Source organism: Bactrocera oleae, chromosome 3 (genome assembly GCF_042242935.1).
Source record: "Bactrocera oleae isolate idBacOlea1 chromosome 3, idBacOlea1, whole genome shotgun sequence".
NCBI classification, from domain to species: domain Eukaryota; kingdom Metazoa; phylum Arthropoda; class Insecta; order Diptera; family Tephritidae; genus Bactrocera; species Bactrocera oleae.
This window is the reverse complement of record NC_091537.1, coordinates 32,121,886-32,136,476: the sequence shown is the minus strand read 5'-3', so window position 1 is coordinate 32,136,476 and position 14,591 is coordinate 32,121,886. Positions and strand designations below refer to the sequence as shown.

At 34.0% G+C, this 14,591-nt stretch overlaps 1 protein-coding gene across 3 annotated transcripts in view; it reads left to right on the top strand.

Annotated features, from left to right (window-relative positions):
• The window catches only part of LOC106620796 (nitric oxide synthase), a 263,001-nt gene that overhangs the window by 216,981 nt on the left and 31,429 nt on the right, over positions 1 to 14,591 (top strand). For all 3 annotated transcript variants that reach the window (XM_070106373.1, XM_070106375.1, XM_070106374.1), the window contains one exon: positions 1,198 to 1,262. In XM_070106373.1, the coding sequence (XP_069962474.1) occupies positions 1,198 to 1,262 (65 nt within the window). The remainder of the gene's footprint in view (positions 1 to 1,197; positions 1,263 to 14,591) is intronic.

The window sequence follows — 14,591 nt, the reverse complement described above, 5'->3', positions numbered from 1 at the left end:
GTTAGATATAGGGTTATATATATATAAATGATCAGGATGAAGAGACGAGTTGAAATCCGGGTGACTGTCTGTCCGTCTGTCCGTCCGTCCGTGCAAGCTCTAACTTGAGTACAAATTGAGATATCTTTATGAAACTTGGTAGACATATTTCATGGTACCGTGAGACGGTTGGTATTGCAGATGGGCGTAATCGGACCACTGCCACGCCCACAAAACGCCATTAATCAAAAACAAATAACTTGCCATAACTAAGCTCCGCAATAAGATACAAGACTGTTATTTGGTACACAGGATCACATTAGGGAAGGGCATCTGCAGTTAAAACTTTTTTTAAAAAGTGGGCGTGGTCCCGCCTCTAATAGGTTTAATGTGCATATCTCCTAAACTGCTAATGCTATAATAACAAAATTCACTAGAAGCAAATGTTTTTAGCACTTCTACTGACGGTGTGAAAATCGGGTGGCAACTCCGCCCACTCCCCATATAACGGTACTGTTAAAAACTACTAAAAGCGCGATAAATCAAGCACTAAACACGCCAGAGACATTAAATTTTATCTCTGAGATGGTATAAGATGATTTTATAGGAACCGCGTTCAAAATTAGACAGCGGGCGTGGCACAGCCCACTTTTAGGTGAAAACCCATATCTTGAGATCTGCTTAAACTTCCTACTTCAACCAAATTCGGTGCGTAACGTTCTTTTCATGTTTCTATGTCATAGTGCGAAAATGGGCGAAATTGGACTACAACCACGCCTATTTCCCATATTACACCTTTTTCAATTCCATCTGATGTTTTCACTTTCCACTATGCAAATCAGGTAACAATAATTATATCGGGGTAAAACTGTGCATGAATAATGCAATTAAAGTATGCCACCTTGCGGCCAAAAATTGTCTAAATCGAACCAAAACTGTTCAAACCCCTAAGTACTAAATATGTGGACCCCAGTGCCTATAGTTGACCTTCTACCATAAATATCAGTCAATCCACAAAGAAATCTAAAACGAGTATACCATTTGACTTTGCGAGAGTATAAAATGTTCGGTTACATCCGAACTTAGCCCTTCCTTACTTGTTTATGTTATATTTGTGTGTTTGTTTTTTTATGTACTCGTTCTTAGAACCTACTGTTCTCTTATTTGCAATTTTCTCTGATTTGGTTTGATGTTTTTATTTTAATTTCATGATTGCAGCTTTTCTCACAGGAATTGTATGCATTGCGGGTACAAGAAGGCAGTTGCGATGGTCACGACTCCAGGTGAGTTCTTTTTGAGAAACAATGTATAGTAAAATTTAATCGCTACCGATAACGAGACTAATGAATATAATTTTGGTTGTATTGAAATTTAATGCCATCTGTGTTTAATGCATTTAACTTGGAAATGTTATTCTAAATCTTAGTTTGGCTTACAAGTAATTTCATTTGGTATTTACTGTGTTATTGAGTTTTTCCCTTTACATTTTTATACACTCGCAACTTGTTGCTACAGAGTATAATAGTTTTGTTCACCTAGCGGTTGTTTGTATCACATAAAGCTAATCGAGTTAGATATAGGGTTATATATATATAAATGATCAGGATGAAGAGACGAGTTGAATTCCGACTGCCACGCCCACAAAACGCCATTAATCAAAAACAAATAAATTGCCATAACTAAGCTCCGCAATACGATACAAGACTGCTATTTGGTACAAAGGATCACATTAGGGAGGGGCATCTGCAGTAAAATTTTTTTTTAAAAAGTGGGCGTGGTACCGCCCCTTATAAGTTCAATGTGCTTATCTCCTAAACCGCTAAAGCTATAATAACCAAACTCACTGGGAGCAAATGTGTTTGGTACCTCTATTGACGGTGTGGAAATGGGTGAAATCGGGTGACAAGCTGGCCCACTCCCCATATAACGGTACTGTTAAAAAATACTAAAAGCGACATTAAATTTTATATCTGTGATGGTATGAAATGACTTTATAAGAACCGTGTTCAAAATTAGTCAGTGGGCGTCGCACCGCCCACTTTTAGGTGAAAACCCATATCTTGGGATCTGCTTAACCGATTTCAACCAAATTCGGTGCATAACGTTCTTTTCATATTTCTATTGTATGTTGTAGTGCGAAAATGGGCGAAATCGGACTACAACCACGTCTATTTCCCATATAGCAAAATTTTCAATTTAATCTGATTCTTTCACGTTCCACTATGCATAGCAAGCAACAATGATTATATCGGGGTAAAACTTTGCGTGAATAATACGTTTAAGGTATGCCACCTTGTGACCAAAAATTTTCTAAATCGAACCAAAACTGGGCTTGAACAGTTACTAAATATGTGAATCCCAGTCCCTATAATTGATCTTCTACCGAAAATATCAGTCAATCTACAAAGAAATCTCAAACGAGTATACCATTTGACTTTTCGAGAGTATAAAATGTTCGGTTACATCTGAACTTAGCCCTTCCTTACTTCTTAATATTTCATTGCTTTTGTGTGCTTTGTAGCAATGTGCTTGTGTTCTTTGCATTTTAAATTGCGTTGTAAAAGGTACATAGATATTAGGGTGCATAAATTGTTCTGCAAATCTAATTTTGTGTTTTCTCCTTTTTCACTTCTTTCGGTGCTCCGTAAACAATAAATGTTTGCACTATAAATCATGAAGGATTATGCAGCTTTATTGTTTTTCATTAGTAACAGTTCGAAAAAATTCAAATTTGCAACTTGAAAATATTTGCTAAGGCCATCAAAAATGAAAATCACAAAATTAGTTACAATATGCATTGTGCGTATTATGCAAACTGTATAAGCCCTGCTTTACCGCAACTTTGAGGAGAACAATATGAAACCGAAGCAATAAATACGAATATATTTAGGGCTATTGTTGAAATTGTGCTATCTGAAAGTATTAAAAACGAATTTCAATTGTAATTTTTTGACAGCATTTATTATTATTTATGAGCAAACAACAAAAAAGCGATACAGATTTATTTACAGCATTTATTTCTGTAGTTGAAAAATTTTTTAAGTGTTTACTTTTGATTTCTTTTCGTACTCATACAAGAATTTCTTCGAGTCGGTCACTTACATATGTATGTATGTATGCGCGTTCTTCCCAAATTTCCATCTGCCTTTATACTTTATCGACTTCTTACTAATAAAAATTTAGTTTTCTAGTCATGATTAGGGTTCTGCGCATCTTTTTTGTGCATACAAAAATCACGTGATCTTCACCCTCAGGCTCCTTACCGAAATTACGCGAAAAATGATGTGGAAAGTTTTAAGGTTTTATTAAAAATCAATTGTGGAGATATCTAGAAGTACAGTATATAAAATGTTCTGTTTTACTCAATTAAAATTTAGCTTTCGTTTTCAAAGTAATTTGCACTCAGAAACAATGATGTCCAAAATTCCCAGATATCGGTACAGTCTACAAAAGTTATTTTCCCAAAATGAACTCAGTGATACGTGGGCAAGTTAGGAATGATAAAACAATTTGTTAAAGCATTAGACTTGGAAGGATATTCTTTTAGTGAAATTTGTAGAAAATTTCCGAACTTAGTGTGGAAAAGCTTAAAAGTGGAATATTCGATGCAGCAAAGAAATGAAAGATACAGATTTTAACAAAGTTACGACTGTTCTGGAAAGTGAATCATGGAAGAGTTTTATGTTGATCATCGAAAATTTTCTAGATAACCATTAAGTACCACATTATAAAGAAATTGTGGGAAATATGCTGGCAAACTGTCATACTCTAGGAGTAAATTTAACTATTTCCGTAATCAAATGGATACATTTTACGATAATTTTGGATATTATCGCGAGTGTCAGAGAGAAAGATCCAATCAGGATCTAGAAGTTTTTGAAACAAAACTGACATAATAAATACAATACATATGTTATTTGGTTGCAAGTTTTATGATTTTTGTATTGTAAAATGGAAATGAAGATTAAAAAAAAACGAGAGCAAATCTTGCAAAACCATTGATAGTTTCATGAACTGTAAGCACATATATATTCAAAATCGATCTTATATCAAGGGCAACAAAACCATTGTAGAACAGTGTAATATACCATACATAAACTTATGTACTCTATATATTTCTTGCTATTTTGTGTATTTTTCATTCGTTTGTGACATGGAGAAGCACACACGGTAAATTTTAATTTCCAAAATCTTCAGGAACTCAATGATATTTTCAACAGGTTGCTACCAGGCATTTCGATCGATCTCTTCTTACAATCAATCGTCCCAACGAATTTTGTCGATACTTTGATGTTTTTGACTGAAGCAGCTTCAGTTCAGCATCCGTTGGGTTCTTCTGGTTCATCGGTGCTCATATGACTTATTCCTGCAAACTACTTACGAATCATTACTGCGCCTAGCGCTGAGCCCGTTTAGTACTGACAGAAATTTTCCATAAAAAATATTGTTGTGACATAAACATAGTATTGTCATTCAGCTACAGTGACTTTCAGACTGATTACTTAATGATAACTTAAACAGAAGAAATCATTTAAACAAATATCAAAAGTACTAAACCTGTAGAGAAGACAGTAATAAACAGTCTCAGTTTGAGTTTAACTACGAATTTCTTTCTTTTTTAGTTAATGGCAATCAATTTAATTATTTGCAAATCTTATGTATAATCAAAGTACTTGAAACTTTTGTCATAGAATTTTTAATATTATAAAAAGAAGACTCAAGTTCAGCTAGAACTGAATAAAGAAATGCTCTCGAAAGGAGTGTGAAATATAGTTAGATATCTGAAAGACTCTATGTATCTGAAGTAAAGTGTAAACTCCCATCTCTTATTAGTGAATATATTCTTGCGGCCACAAAATTTTGATATTTTTCTATAGAACGTTCTTAACCAAATATAAGCTTTCTGGTAAACGGACACGGACAAAGTACAAGCACACGAGTTTCGAGCTAAGCGGAAAGAGTCATTTATGCAAGCGCAGTTCAATTTTAAAAGTGTTTATGTTTTATTCGTACCGAATTTCGTCCATTTAAGAACATTTTGCATTTTAAATATGAAACCATTAATATGAAGTTGGCATAAGGGGTCCAGTTGTTGGTGGCCATCCATGCCCGTTTATAAGAGTTTTTACTGTACTTACGTGTTTTTGAAGAACACAGTTTTCGGGAATAAATATGGCCTAATGCTTTCTATGATTCATGATAAAAAAACAAAATGAAGTTAGTGAAAATGGAAAATGTTTGATATAGGTACTTATGTCTGTTGTGAAATAAATTGTATTGTATATAATTGAACATGCATACATGCATGCAGGTATATTTGAAATGAAGTTAGTGAAAATGGAAAATGTTTGATATAGGTACTTATGTCTGTTGTGAAATAAATTGTATTGTATATAATTGAACATGCATACATGCATGCAGGTATATTTATATTAATATTTTAGGTAAAGGGTGTTCTTTAGACAAGTAGTTGTCAAAAAGAAATAAAACACATATAATTAATAGTCAAAGATTTAGCTTTATTATAAATTTATATTGGTCACCGAATCTATTTTGAACCCCGCAAACCAAGATCCTTCCGCAAAATCTTCCATAAAGTGTATGGGTACAGCTCCAATTATTGCGCGCGATCGTGGATGGACTCATTCAGGTATTCTTTGATACTCTGCTCCACAGCAACAATAGAGTCTTCGGTGCGCACTGTATGGCGTATCTGAGGATGCGTATTATCAACTAGAGTAAATGTGTAAATTACCGACTATGCTGAGCGATTATGTCGACCGACTATTGAACGCAGGACGCGATGCGTAGAGGGGACCGAACCATTGTTTTAATAATAAATTTGCAAACGTTGTTCCGGAGTAAATCTGTGCATTATGAAATGGCAAACCAAACAAAACAGCTGTCGAACATACCAATTCCGAAAAAAGTTGTGCCTTATTGAAAACCACACGTCTAAAAAACAACCGATATTTACCGTCACCTGAAATGTAAAACAACGTATCATCAAAAAAATCGAAATCAGGTTTTTGTTTGATTACAATTGACTACATATTTCCAATTACACATTTTAAATTTTTTGCTATCAGATGTAACCAAATTCAAAGTGTAATTCAATATAAGTTATTATACTCTTTCAACATGTTGCTACAGAATATAATAGTTATGTTTACCTAACGGTTGTTTGTATCACCTAAAACTTATCGAGATAGATATAGGGTTATGTATATACAAATGATCAGGACGACGAGACGAGTTGAAATACGGGTGACAGTCTGTCTGTCCGTCTGTCGGTGCAAGCGATAACTTGAGTAAAAATTGAGATACATAACTTGATAAAACTTTTTACACAGATACCTTAGTCCCCAAGTTGGTATTGAATATGGGCGGAATTGGACCATTTCCACGCCCAAAAAATGTTATTAAACGAAAACTTTTAAAGAGCCATAATTAATCCGAAAACTAAAGTGCAAAATTGTAATTTGGTAGAGGAAATCGCAGTATCTAGGGATACCTGTGGTATAAAAACTTTTTAAAAGCATTGCTCTGCCTCTAAATAATTTCATGAACATATCTTCCAAACCGCTTAAGATATATCAACCTAACTTGCTGATACCGATTTCAACTAAATTTGGTGTATGAGGTTATGCAACATTCCTATTAGACACTTCAAAAATGGGCGGATGACAATCACGCCTAATTCCCATATAACAAATTTTTAAGTTCCGTCTGATTCTCTCACTTTACAATATACAAATCAAACATCAATAAAGTTATCATAATCAAACTTTGCACAAATAGTGTATTTCATCATATGTGCAAAAATTGTCGAAATCGCACTATAATTTGGGCCAAAAATGGTTAAAAGCAGGTCAATACTTGGCTTAGCCCCCAAACAAAGTGTGTTCAAAGGAAAAGGTGAATTTTGATCAATATCTATTTTGTCCCCTTCAAAGTAATCCCCTTTGGATATAATATACTTGTGCCAACGTTTTTCCAATCCTCGAATCACTTCTGAAATGCGCTTTTCGGTTGGCCATCAGCTCTTTCTTAGTTTTGGGAATAGGAAAAAGTCGCGGGGAGCCAAATCTGATGAATACGGTGGTTGGATCATTGTTGACGTCATTCAACAACTCCTAAGCGATACTAATTCGACATTGCTTTTGCTCAAAATTTAGCACTTTCGAAACAAACACAGTCAACACTTCATTCCATTTTTACCACAAAATTTAATACATATTCTTTGATCCATTTCTTTCGAATTTCAAGAATCGAAGAGCACATAAAAACGTGACTAACCTTTTCTGTTGTCAAAAACAAACTACTAATCGAAGTTGGCTTTTAATGCAAGCACATGATAAACATATGTTTCCAATTATAACAAAAACAAAAAATCGATAATCGAATGTACACAACCCGCCAAAAATCAAAATTCACCTTTTCCTTTGAATACACCTCATATACCAAACATACATATTTTCGAACCTCCGGTTCACTTTATACTGCATCTATCGGTAAGTATGTAAGAAACCTTAATGAAATTCAAATATAATCTTTTTCTATTATTAATAGTATACTCTTTCCTTAAATGAATGAAATCACGGCAATACTTTTCTTAGTTTGATATAAGGTTTTGCTAAAATCTGAAGGTGTTCCTTGCAAGTTGCAAGAGTATGAAATGTTCGGTTATACCCAAACTTAGCTCTTCCTTACTTGTTATTATTATGTATCGTTTTTTCCCTCTCCACTAAACTTATTGCATTTCATATGACGTGAGCATACATGATTTCTTTGAAGTCATATACATGATTTCCTTGAAGTCTGAAGCATTTATGTGTGAATGTCACATTGAAGTCATGACTAAATGAATGTACACATTTTTCTGGCATAACACTTACGAGTAATGAAAACTCGCTCTGTATACACAAGCAAATATACCTTTTTAAGGCCTTATTTGTATGCACTCACTCCACCACAGATCCATTTGCTTGGAAAGTTATGAGCAATGATTTAGCAAGAATGAGGAATTGGGAACTTGCATTTGTTAAAGCAAAGAATTTTTAAGTAGGTTGATATATTAATTTTAAATATTGTAGTTACACTCTAACATTCAGAGTCCTGTTTTGTACTAAATATGTATGTTTCGATATACACATATGAACAACAGCTGTTAAACTTTCAATCCAAACTTAAGAATATCCCACGGAACCACCGGTTAAATATTACTTCGTGAGTGTTAAGATACAATATTTTAATTTCCTCTATTTTGCGGACTGACGGACGCCTAATCTGTTGAAAAAAACTCAGTTTTATCATTATGAAAGCTGACAGCTTTCCATTTCTCAGTGGACCGACACATGAGTGTCGTAAAATTTCCACCGTAAAACTTCGACCGAGTGTAGTTATTAGTTTTTCCCTTGTATTTAAAAAACGAGGGTAATAAAACAATACATGTGTGAAATCCTCTATACACCAATGTCGTTGCGGAATCTATGGCTCATGTCCACTAAGTATTTCAGTCAGTTGGAAATTCAATCCCCCATGTCGTCGGTCTACCCATGATTGGATGTTCGGTATCAGTCTGTGGGTCCAGCGTTGTAGCTTTGGATGACTATTGCCTCCGCTGGTGCCACATTTTGATGCTCTTGTTTCTCTTCTCTGTCTATGTCGATACTGTTTTAGGTGCTGATATAAATGGCTCGAGTTTTTCTCCCTGGACGTCAATGGGCGTCATAATGGCTAATACTTTAGCAGCGTCTGTCCGTCCGTCTGTCTGTGTAAGCTGTAACTTGAGTTAAAATTGAGATATCGTAATGAAATTTGGTACACGTGTTCCCTGGCACTCAAGAGGTGTTGGTATTGCAGACGGGTGGAATCGGATGGGACTGCCCCCGCCCCCTAAAAGGTTAAATGTTCATATCCCTCAAACGATTCAAGCTAAAATAACCAAATTCGCTTAGGACTTATGAGCAATCCTACCGAGACTGTAAAAATGGATGCAATCTGATGATAGCCCCGCCCACACCCCATATTGACCAAAAAATATTTGTTTAATTGTCAGAAAAGCGGAATGGTTTGTGCCATATTTTTCGTATATCGAGCACATCACACTTTTCTCACAATTATACAAATATTTTTCGGTCAATATTTATGTCAGTTTATATAAGGAATTATTTTTCCTTTTTAGTTTGAAGTGGTATAAGAGCGTGTTTTTTAGTATTTTAAAACTATATTTATTTATAATTACAACTACAAGCATAATTGCAAGTACAAATGGGTGGGCTGTAAATATAGGTCGAAGACCTTGTCCATTGAGTGTGGAAGGTGGTCGGAAGCGACGGCAGTAAATCTCCCGCAGTATATTCTCACAACGCCACACTTTCTTTTAGTATTACGCTTTTATTTTCTGCTTCAGTATTTAACGTGAGTATTTCTCTGCTGTCAGGCAGTTATCCAGCGAATCGTACTATAGCAAGCTTGTGACGCGGTGAGCTCCTGTGTCCTAACATATATGAAACAAAATAATAAGCATTTTGTAAAGTTCAGAGTGTGCAAAAATTTAATTCGAAGGGTATTATACCAAAAACATGCTTTTAAAGCACATTAAACTAAAAAGTGAAAAATAAATATAGTTTTAAAAAACTAAAAAACACGTTTTTAAACCACTTCCAACTAAAAAGTGAAAAATAATTCCCTATATAAACTAAGAGAAATATTGACCAAAAAATATTTGTTTAATTGTCAGAAAAGCGGAATGGTTTGTGCCATATTTTTCGTAGATCGAGCACATCACACTTTTCTCACAATTATACAAATATTTTTCGGTCAATATTTATGTCAGTTTATATAAGGAATTATTTTTCCTTTTTAGTTTGAAGTGGTATAAGATTGTGTTTTTTAGTTTTTTAAAACTATATTTATTTATAATTACAACTACAAGCATAATTGCAAGCACAAATGGGTGGGCTGTAAATTTAGGTCGAAGACCTTGTCCATTGAGTGCGGAAGGTGGTCGGAAGCGACGGCAGTAAATCAATATAATAATAAATCAATAATTTAACTTAACCTATACACTGCTCTAATAAATGAACAGCGTCGAAAAAGAGTTAGAAGTTGTAGACAAAAAATTTAGCTCCCTTAGTATAAATAAAGAAACAATAATGACTGAAGGAAAAGATAAGCGCGACCTCGTCATGCAAACCATTAGGCTGATTCAACCGTTTGACGGCAACATAAACTACTTAGCGTTGTACATCGGCAGCATCGACAGCATTGTACCTCGGTACACAACAATCTCTTTAGAAGAGGCTGCATTTTATTTCAACTGCATTACCTGCACTCTAAGAGATTCTGCTCTGGATATTGTAAGCCGGGAGCAACCATGTGATTGGACAACACTACGACAAGTGCTCATTGATGAATTTGGCGAACATACACCTGTGTCCACTCTTATTTTGGAAATAAGTAATATAAAATTTAAGAATAGCGTAAAATTATTATATTTGATAGACAAAAAACCGCTTTTTCTACTTAAAATGGCCACTTCGAATTTTTGAGAATGCCATTCGGTTTAAAAAATGCACCAGCCACTTTCCAAAGGCTCATGAATACAGTTTTGGAAGGTCTAATTGGGAAAGATTGCATGGTTTATTTAGATGACATAGTAGTTTTCAGTACATCTCTGCAAGAGCACATCGAATCGCTCGATAATGTGTTTCAAAGATTAGCTGAAGCGAGTCTAAAAGTACAGCCGGACAAAAGCGAATTTTTAAAACAAGAAACCGAGTTTCTTGGCCATGTTATTACCCCTACTGGCATAAAACCAAATCCAAATAAAGTCGTGGCAATTTTAAATTATCCAATTCTCAAAACGGAAAAGGAAATAAAACAATTTTTGGGTTTTAGCGGGATTTTACCGTAAATTTATTCAAAATTTTTCAAAAATAACAAAACCTTTAACGAATTGCTTAAAGAAAGGCAATGTGGTGAATAGTTCAGATAAAGAATTTATCAGAGCCATAGAAACTATTAAGTTATTAATAACAAAAGAGCCGATCCTGGCGTATCCAAATTACGAGAAGTTATTTACGTTAACGACAGACGCCTCTAATGTAGCATTAGGAGCAGTGTTAAGCCAAAATGGGCATCCGATCTGTTTCACCAGCCGTACACTTAATGAACATGAGTTGAATTATTCGACAACAGAAAAATAGCTCTTGGCAATGGTATGGGCTACGAAATACTTTAGACCGTATTTATACGGCAGAAAATTCTTAATAAATAGTGATCATCGCCCTCTGCAATGGTTACATAATTTAAAAGAGCCAAATGCAAAACTGCAACGGTGGAAGATTAGGTTGAATGAATACGATTTTGATATTAAATACATTCCAGGTAAAGAAAATAATGTTGCCGATGCGCTATCTCGGGTTAGAATTAAAGAATGTAACGTTAATGAAGAAACTGCTTCGAATGTAGCCACAATCCATTCCGCTGACGAAGACTCCGGCGAGTTTATTAGAATTGCCGAAAGGCCATTGAACTTATTCAAAAACCAAATTAAGCTAATAAGATCTAACCAAAATTGTACTAACACATGCAAAATATTTTCTAACAATTTTACTACTATATATTATACGGAACTAACAACTGAATATATAAAGGACTTAATTAAAACTCATTTGTTAAAATACAACAATACTTATGACCGATGACGACGACTTTGTACAATTTCAAAACATTTATAAAACTCTGATTACTTCAAACAGATTTAAAATTTACCGAACGATGAAGGAATTAGAAAATATTGAAGATTATTCTGCCTTCAAATCCAAAATATTAGAAATTCACCTCGAAGGACTGCATCAAGGAATCGAAAAAGTAGCAAACTGTTTCAAGCAAAAATACTATTACCCTAATTACCTTAAAGAGATATCTAAATAAATTAATGAATGTGAGTTATGCAACTATTGCAAAAACGACCACATCTCGAACAAATTACCATTTAAAGTTACGCCTCCTGTGTATGAGACTCGAGAAAAGTTTGTAGTAGACTTTTGGAAATGGGATGATGAAAATTATCTAACATGTATTGATTTGTTTTCCAAATTTGCGACAGCTGAAAAAGTATCAGCTTTAAATTGGTTAGAAACTAAGAAAGCCCTCCTAAAGATTTTTAATTTTATGGGACCTCCGAAGATATTAAAAATAGGCCAGGACCAAGGTATCAATAATGTTAGCATAAAGCAGTGGTGTCAACAATTGAATATAGCAGTCGAAGTCACAACTGGGAAAACTGGTATTGGTGACATTGAGCGGTTTCATAAAACAATGAATGAAAAATTGCGAATTATTTGTAGTTCTGGGGATAAAGAGTTGAAATACCTTCAAATTGAACAAGCATTATTTACCTACAACCATATTATTTCTAATTCCACTACAGGTGAAAGTCCGTATAATATATTTTTTAATAGAAAACATCCAAAAACCAATCCCTAATTAATTAAAAGAAGAAGGATAAATAACATAAATCAAAACCGACAAGAAAAAGAAATAGATACGAATTTTGTTAGCGCCGAAACCTCTAGGAAAAGATTGGATAAAATTAGTAACCCTTATAAAAAAGTGCGGCTTGTTCAAACTGAATCTGATGGGGAACATCATGTAGTAAAGTTTACAAACAGGAAAGTAAGAAAATATAAAAGCCAATTTAAAAGAAAGAAAAAATATGTATAGCTGATTTATGTTTATAATTAATAGTTTTAAGTATTTTGTAAAAACAAAAAAAAACCAATGGGTTAAAGCATTTAGTAATATTATTGAGAATTATATGAATTTGTTAATTTTTTTTTTTAATTCTACAAATTTTGTAAATAATAAAAACAAAAATCTGCAATGAGGACATTGCAATATTTTTAGATGGGAGGAGTGACCTTGCTACACTCACTCAAATAATAAATATCTCTAATACGCTCTCATACAATATGAGTAAAATCAATCAAGGTAGAAGTTGTTATCGAGAGTTTAGTTTAGTTCTTAAGCAAACATTCAAATGAAATAATGTAAATTAAGCATACAATTGTTAATAAATATAAAATTAAATCGTATAGTTTAAAAATATTACTTGTATATATAAATGTTTCCCTTTAAAATGAGAATGTCTAATTCTAATGGAATTTATGTCGAATATGTCGGTCAAATTATGTACTGATAAATTTGATTGGACATGTTTCCTTAGTCCTTGTAAATACATACATATGGTATACGGAAAGGAAGGATCAACGGATATTCAAATACTATTTAATTATGGTCAAAAGTGCTGCTCAAAGCAGTAAGTTCAATAAAAAGAATTATTTAAATACGCAAAGAAAGCACGTTTTTTAGTCTCTCTATATAACATCACTATTCTTCGTCGTCGAATTGTCAAATTAATTGATTTCATCATTATACGGCAAATGCATGTGCGATTTTTCTTGAACCGCATACACTTCTGCGCTATACTGAATTCAAATTAACAATTAGAACAATTTAAATAAAAATACTAGGATCAAAATTTACAAAGGAAATATATTTAATCCATGAGAAAAAAATAATTATATAAAATAAATTTTCTAACTTTTCGCAATTTTCTATTTCATTTTGCTTCCCAAAAGAAACACATAGTCGCCACATACTTGTGGCGTTTGTATTGTAATACAGCCGTCAATGCTAAATTCACTAGTGTCCTTAGTACATAATTGTCGTCTATGGACTTACTCCAAATGAGCACGACTTATTAGAACTGTATTCACCAAGCTAGCATATAAAATAAAATCAAAATGTTTTCTTTGGAAATGTGATTCCTGCAATTTGAAAGTTAGTGTCGTCACACTGAAAGTGACGACGATGATAGCATTACCATGAATATGCCTAAATGTCTGCTCGACGACCAATGTTTAAAGCTCACCACGTCATTTGAAAATAAATTCAACTGTCTTAAGTCGGCCATAGAAATGAAAATCATAGATGTTAGGAAGGATGTCACAAACTTAACTCATCAGAACAAACACGTAAGTCGAATTTGTTTATGCTGAATATTAAATAATCTAAGAAGCAGACGGTAAAGACCATCTCTATGAGGGTAGAACCGTCATCCAGACTATACTGTCTCCTGATTTATTTTCAAATATACACAGTTTTAAACTTTGTCGCCTAGGTCACTACTAGTTAAGGCTCCACCTTCTTCTGTTGCTCGTACAATACCAAAGTTTGAACCGCCGAAACCTGTCGATGGATCTGCCAAAGTGATTTTTAAATCTGATCTTACTGCTAAGCTGACACATCTCAAGAACCTCTGCTCTCAGCTAGATACACTGGTGAAAAATAGCGATACTTCTAAAACAATAAGATATGTTAACGGTGTTTCGAAACTAGTTGGAAAGAATTTTCGTCCGCTCAATCAAAAGAAAAAATTCATTAACAGACCGTGAGAGAACTACGCACCAAATTCGGCAGTTTTCTAACAGCGACAGCAATCAGCAGTATTGATGCTTTATGCATCACTGAATCATGGCTCCGCCCAGCCATCCATGCTGGGGAACTTTTAGACGACTCATTTAATATTCGTTAAGAAA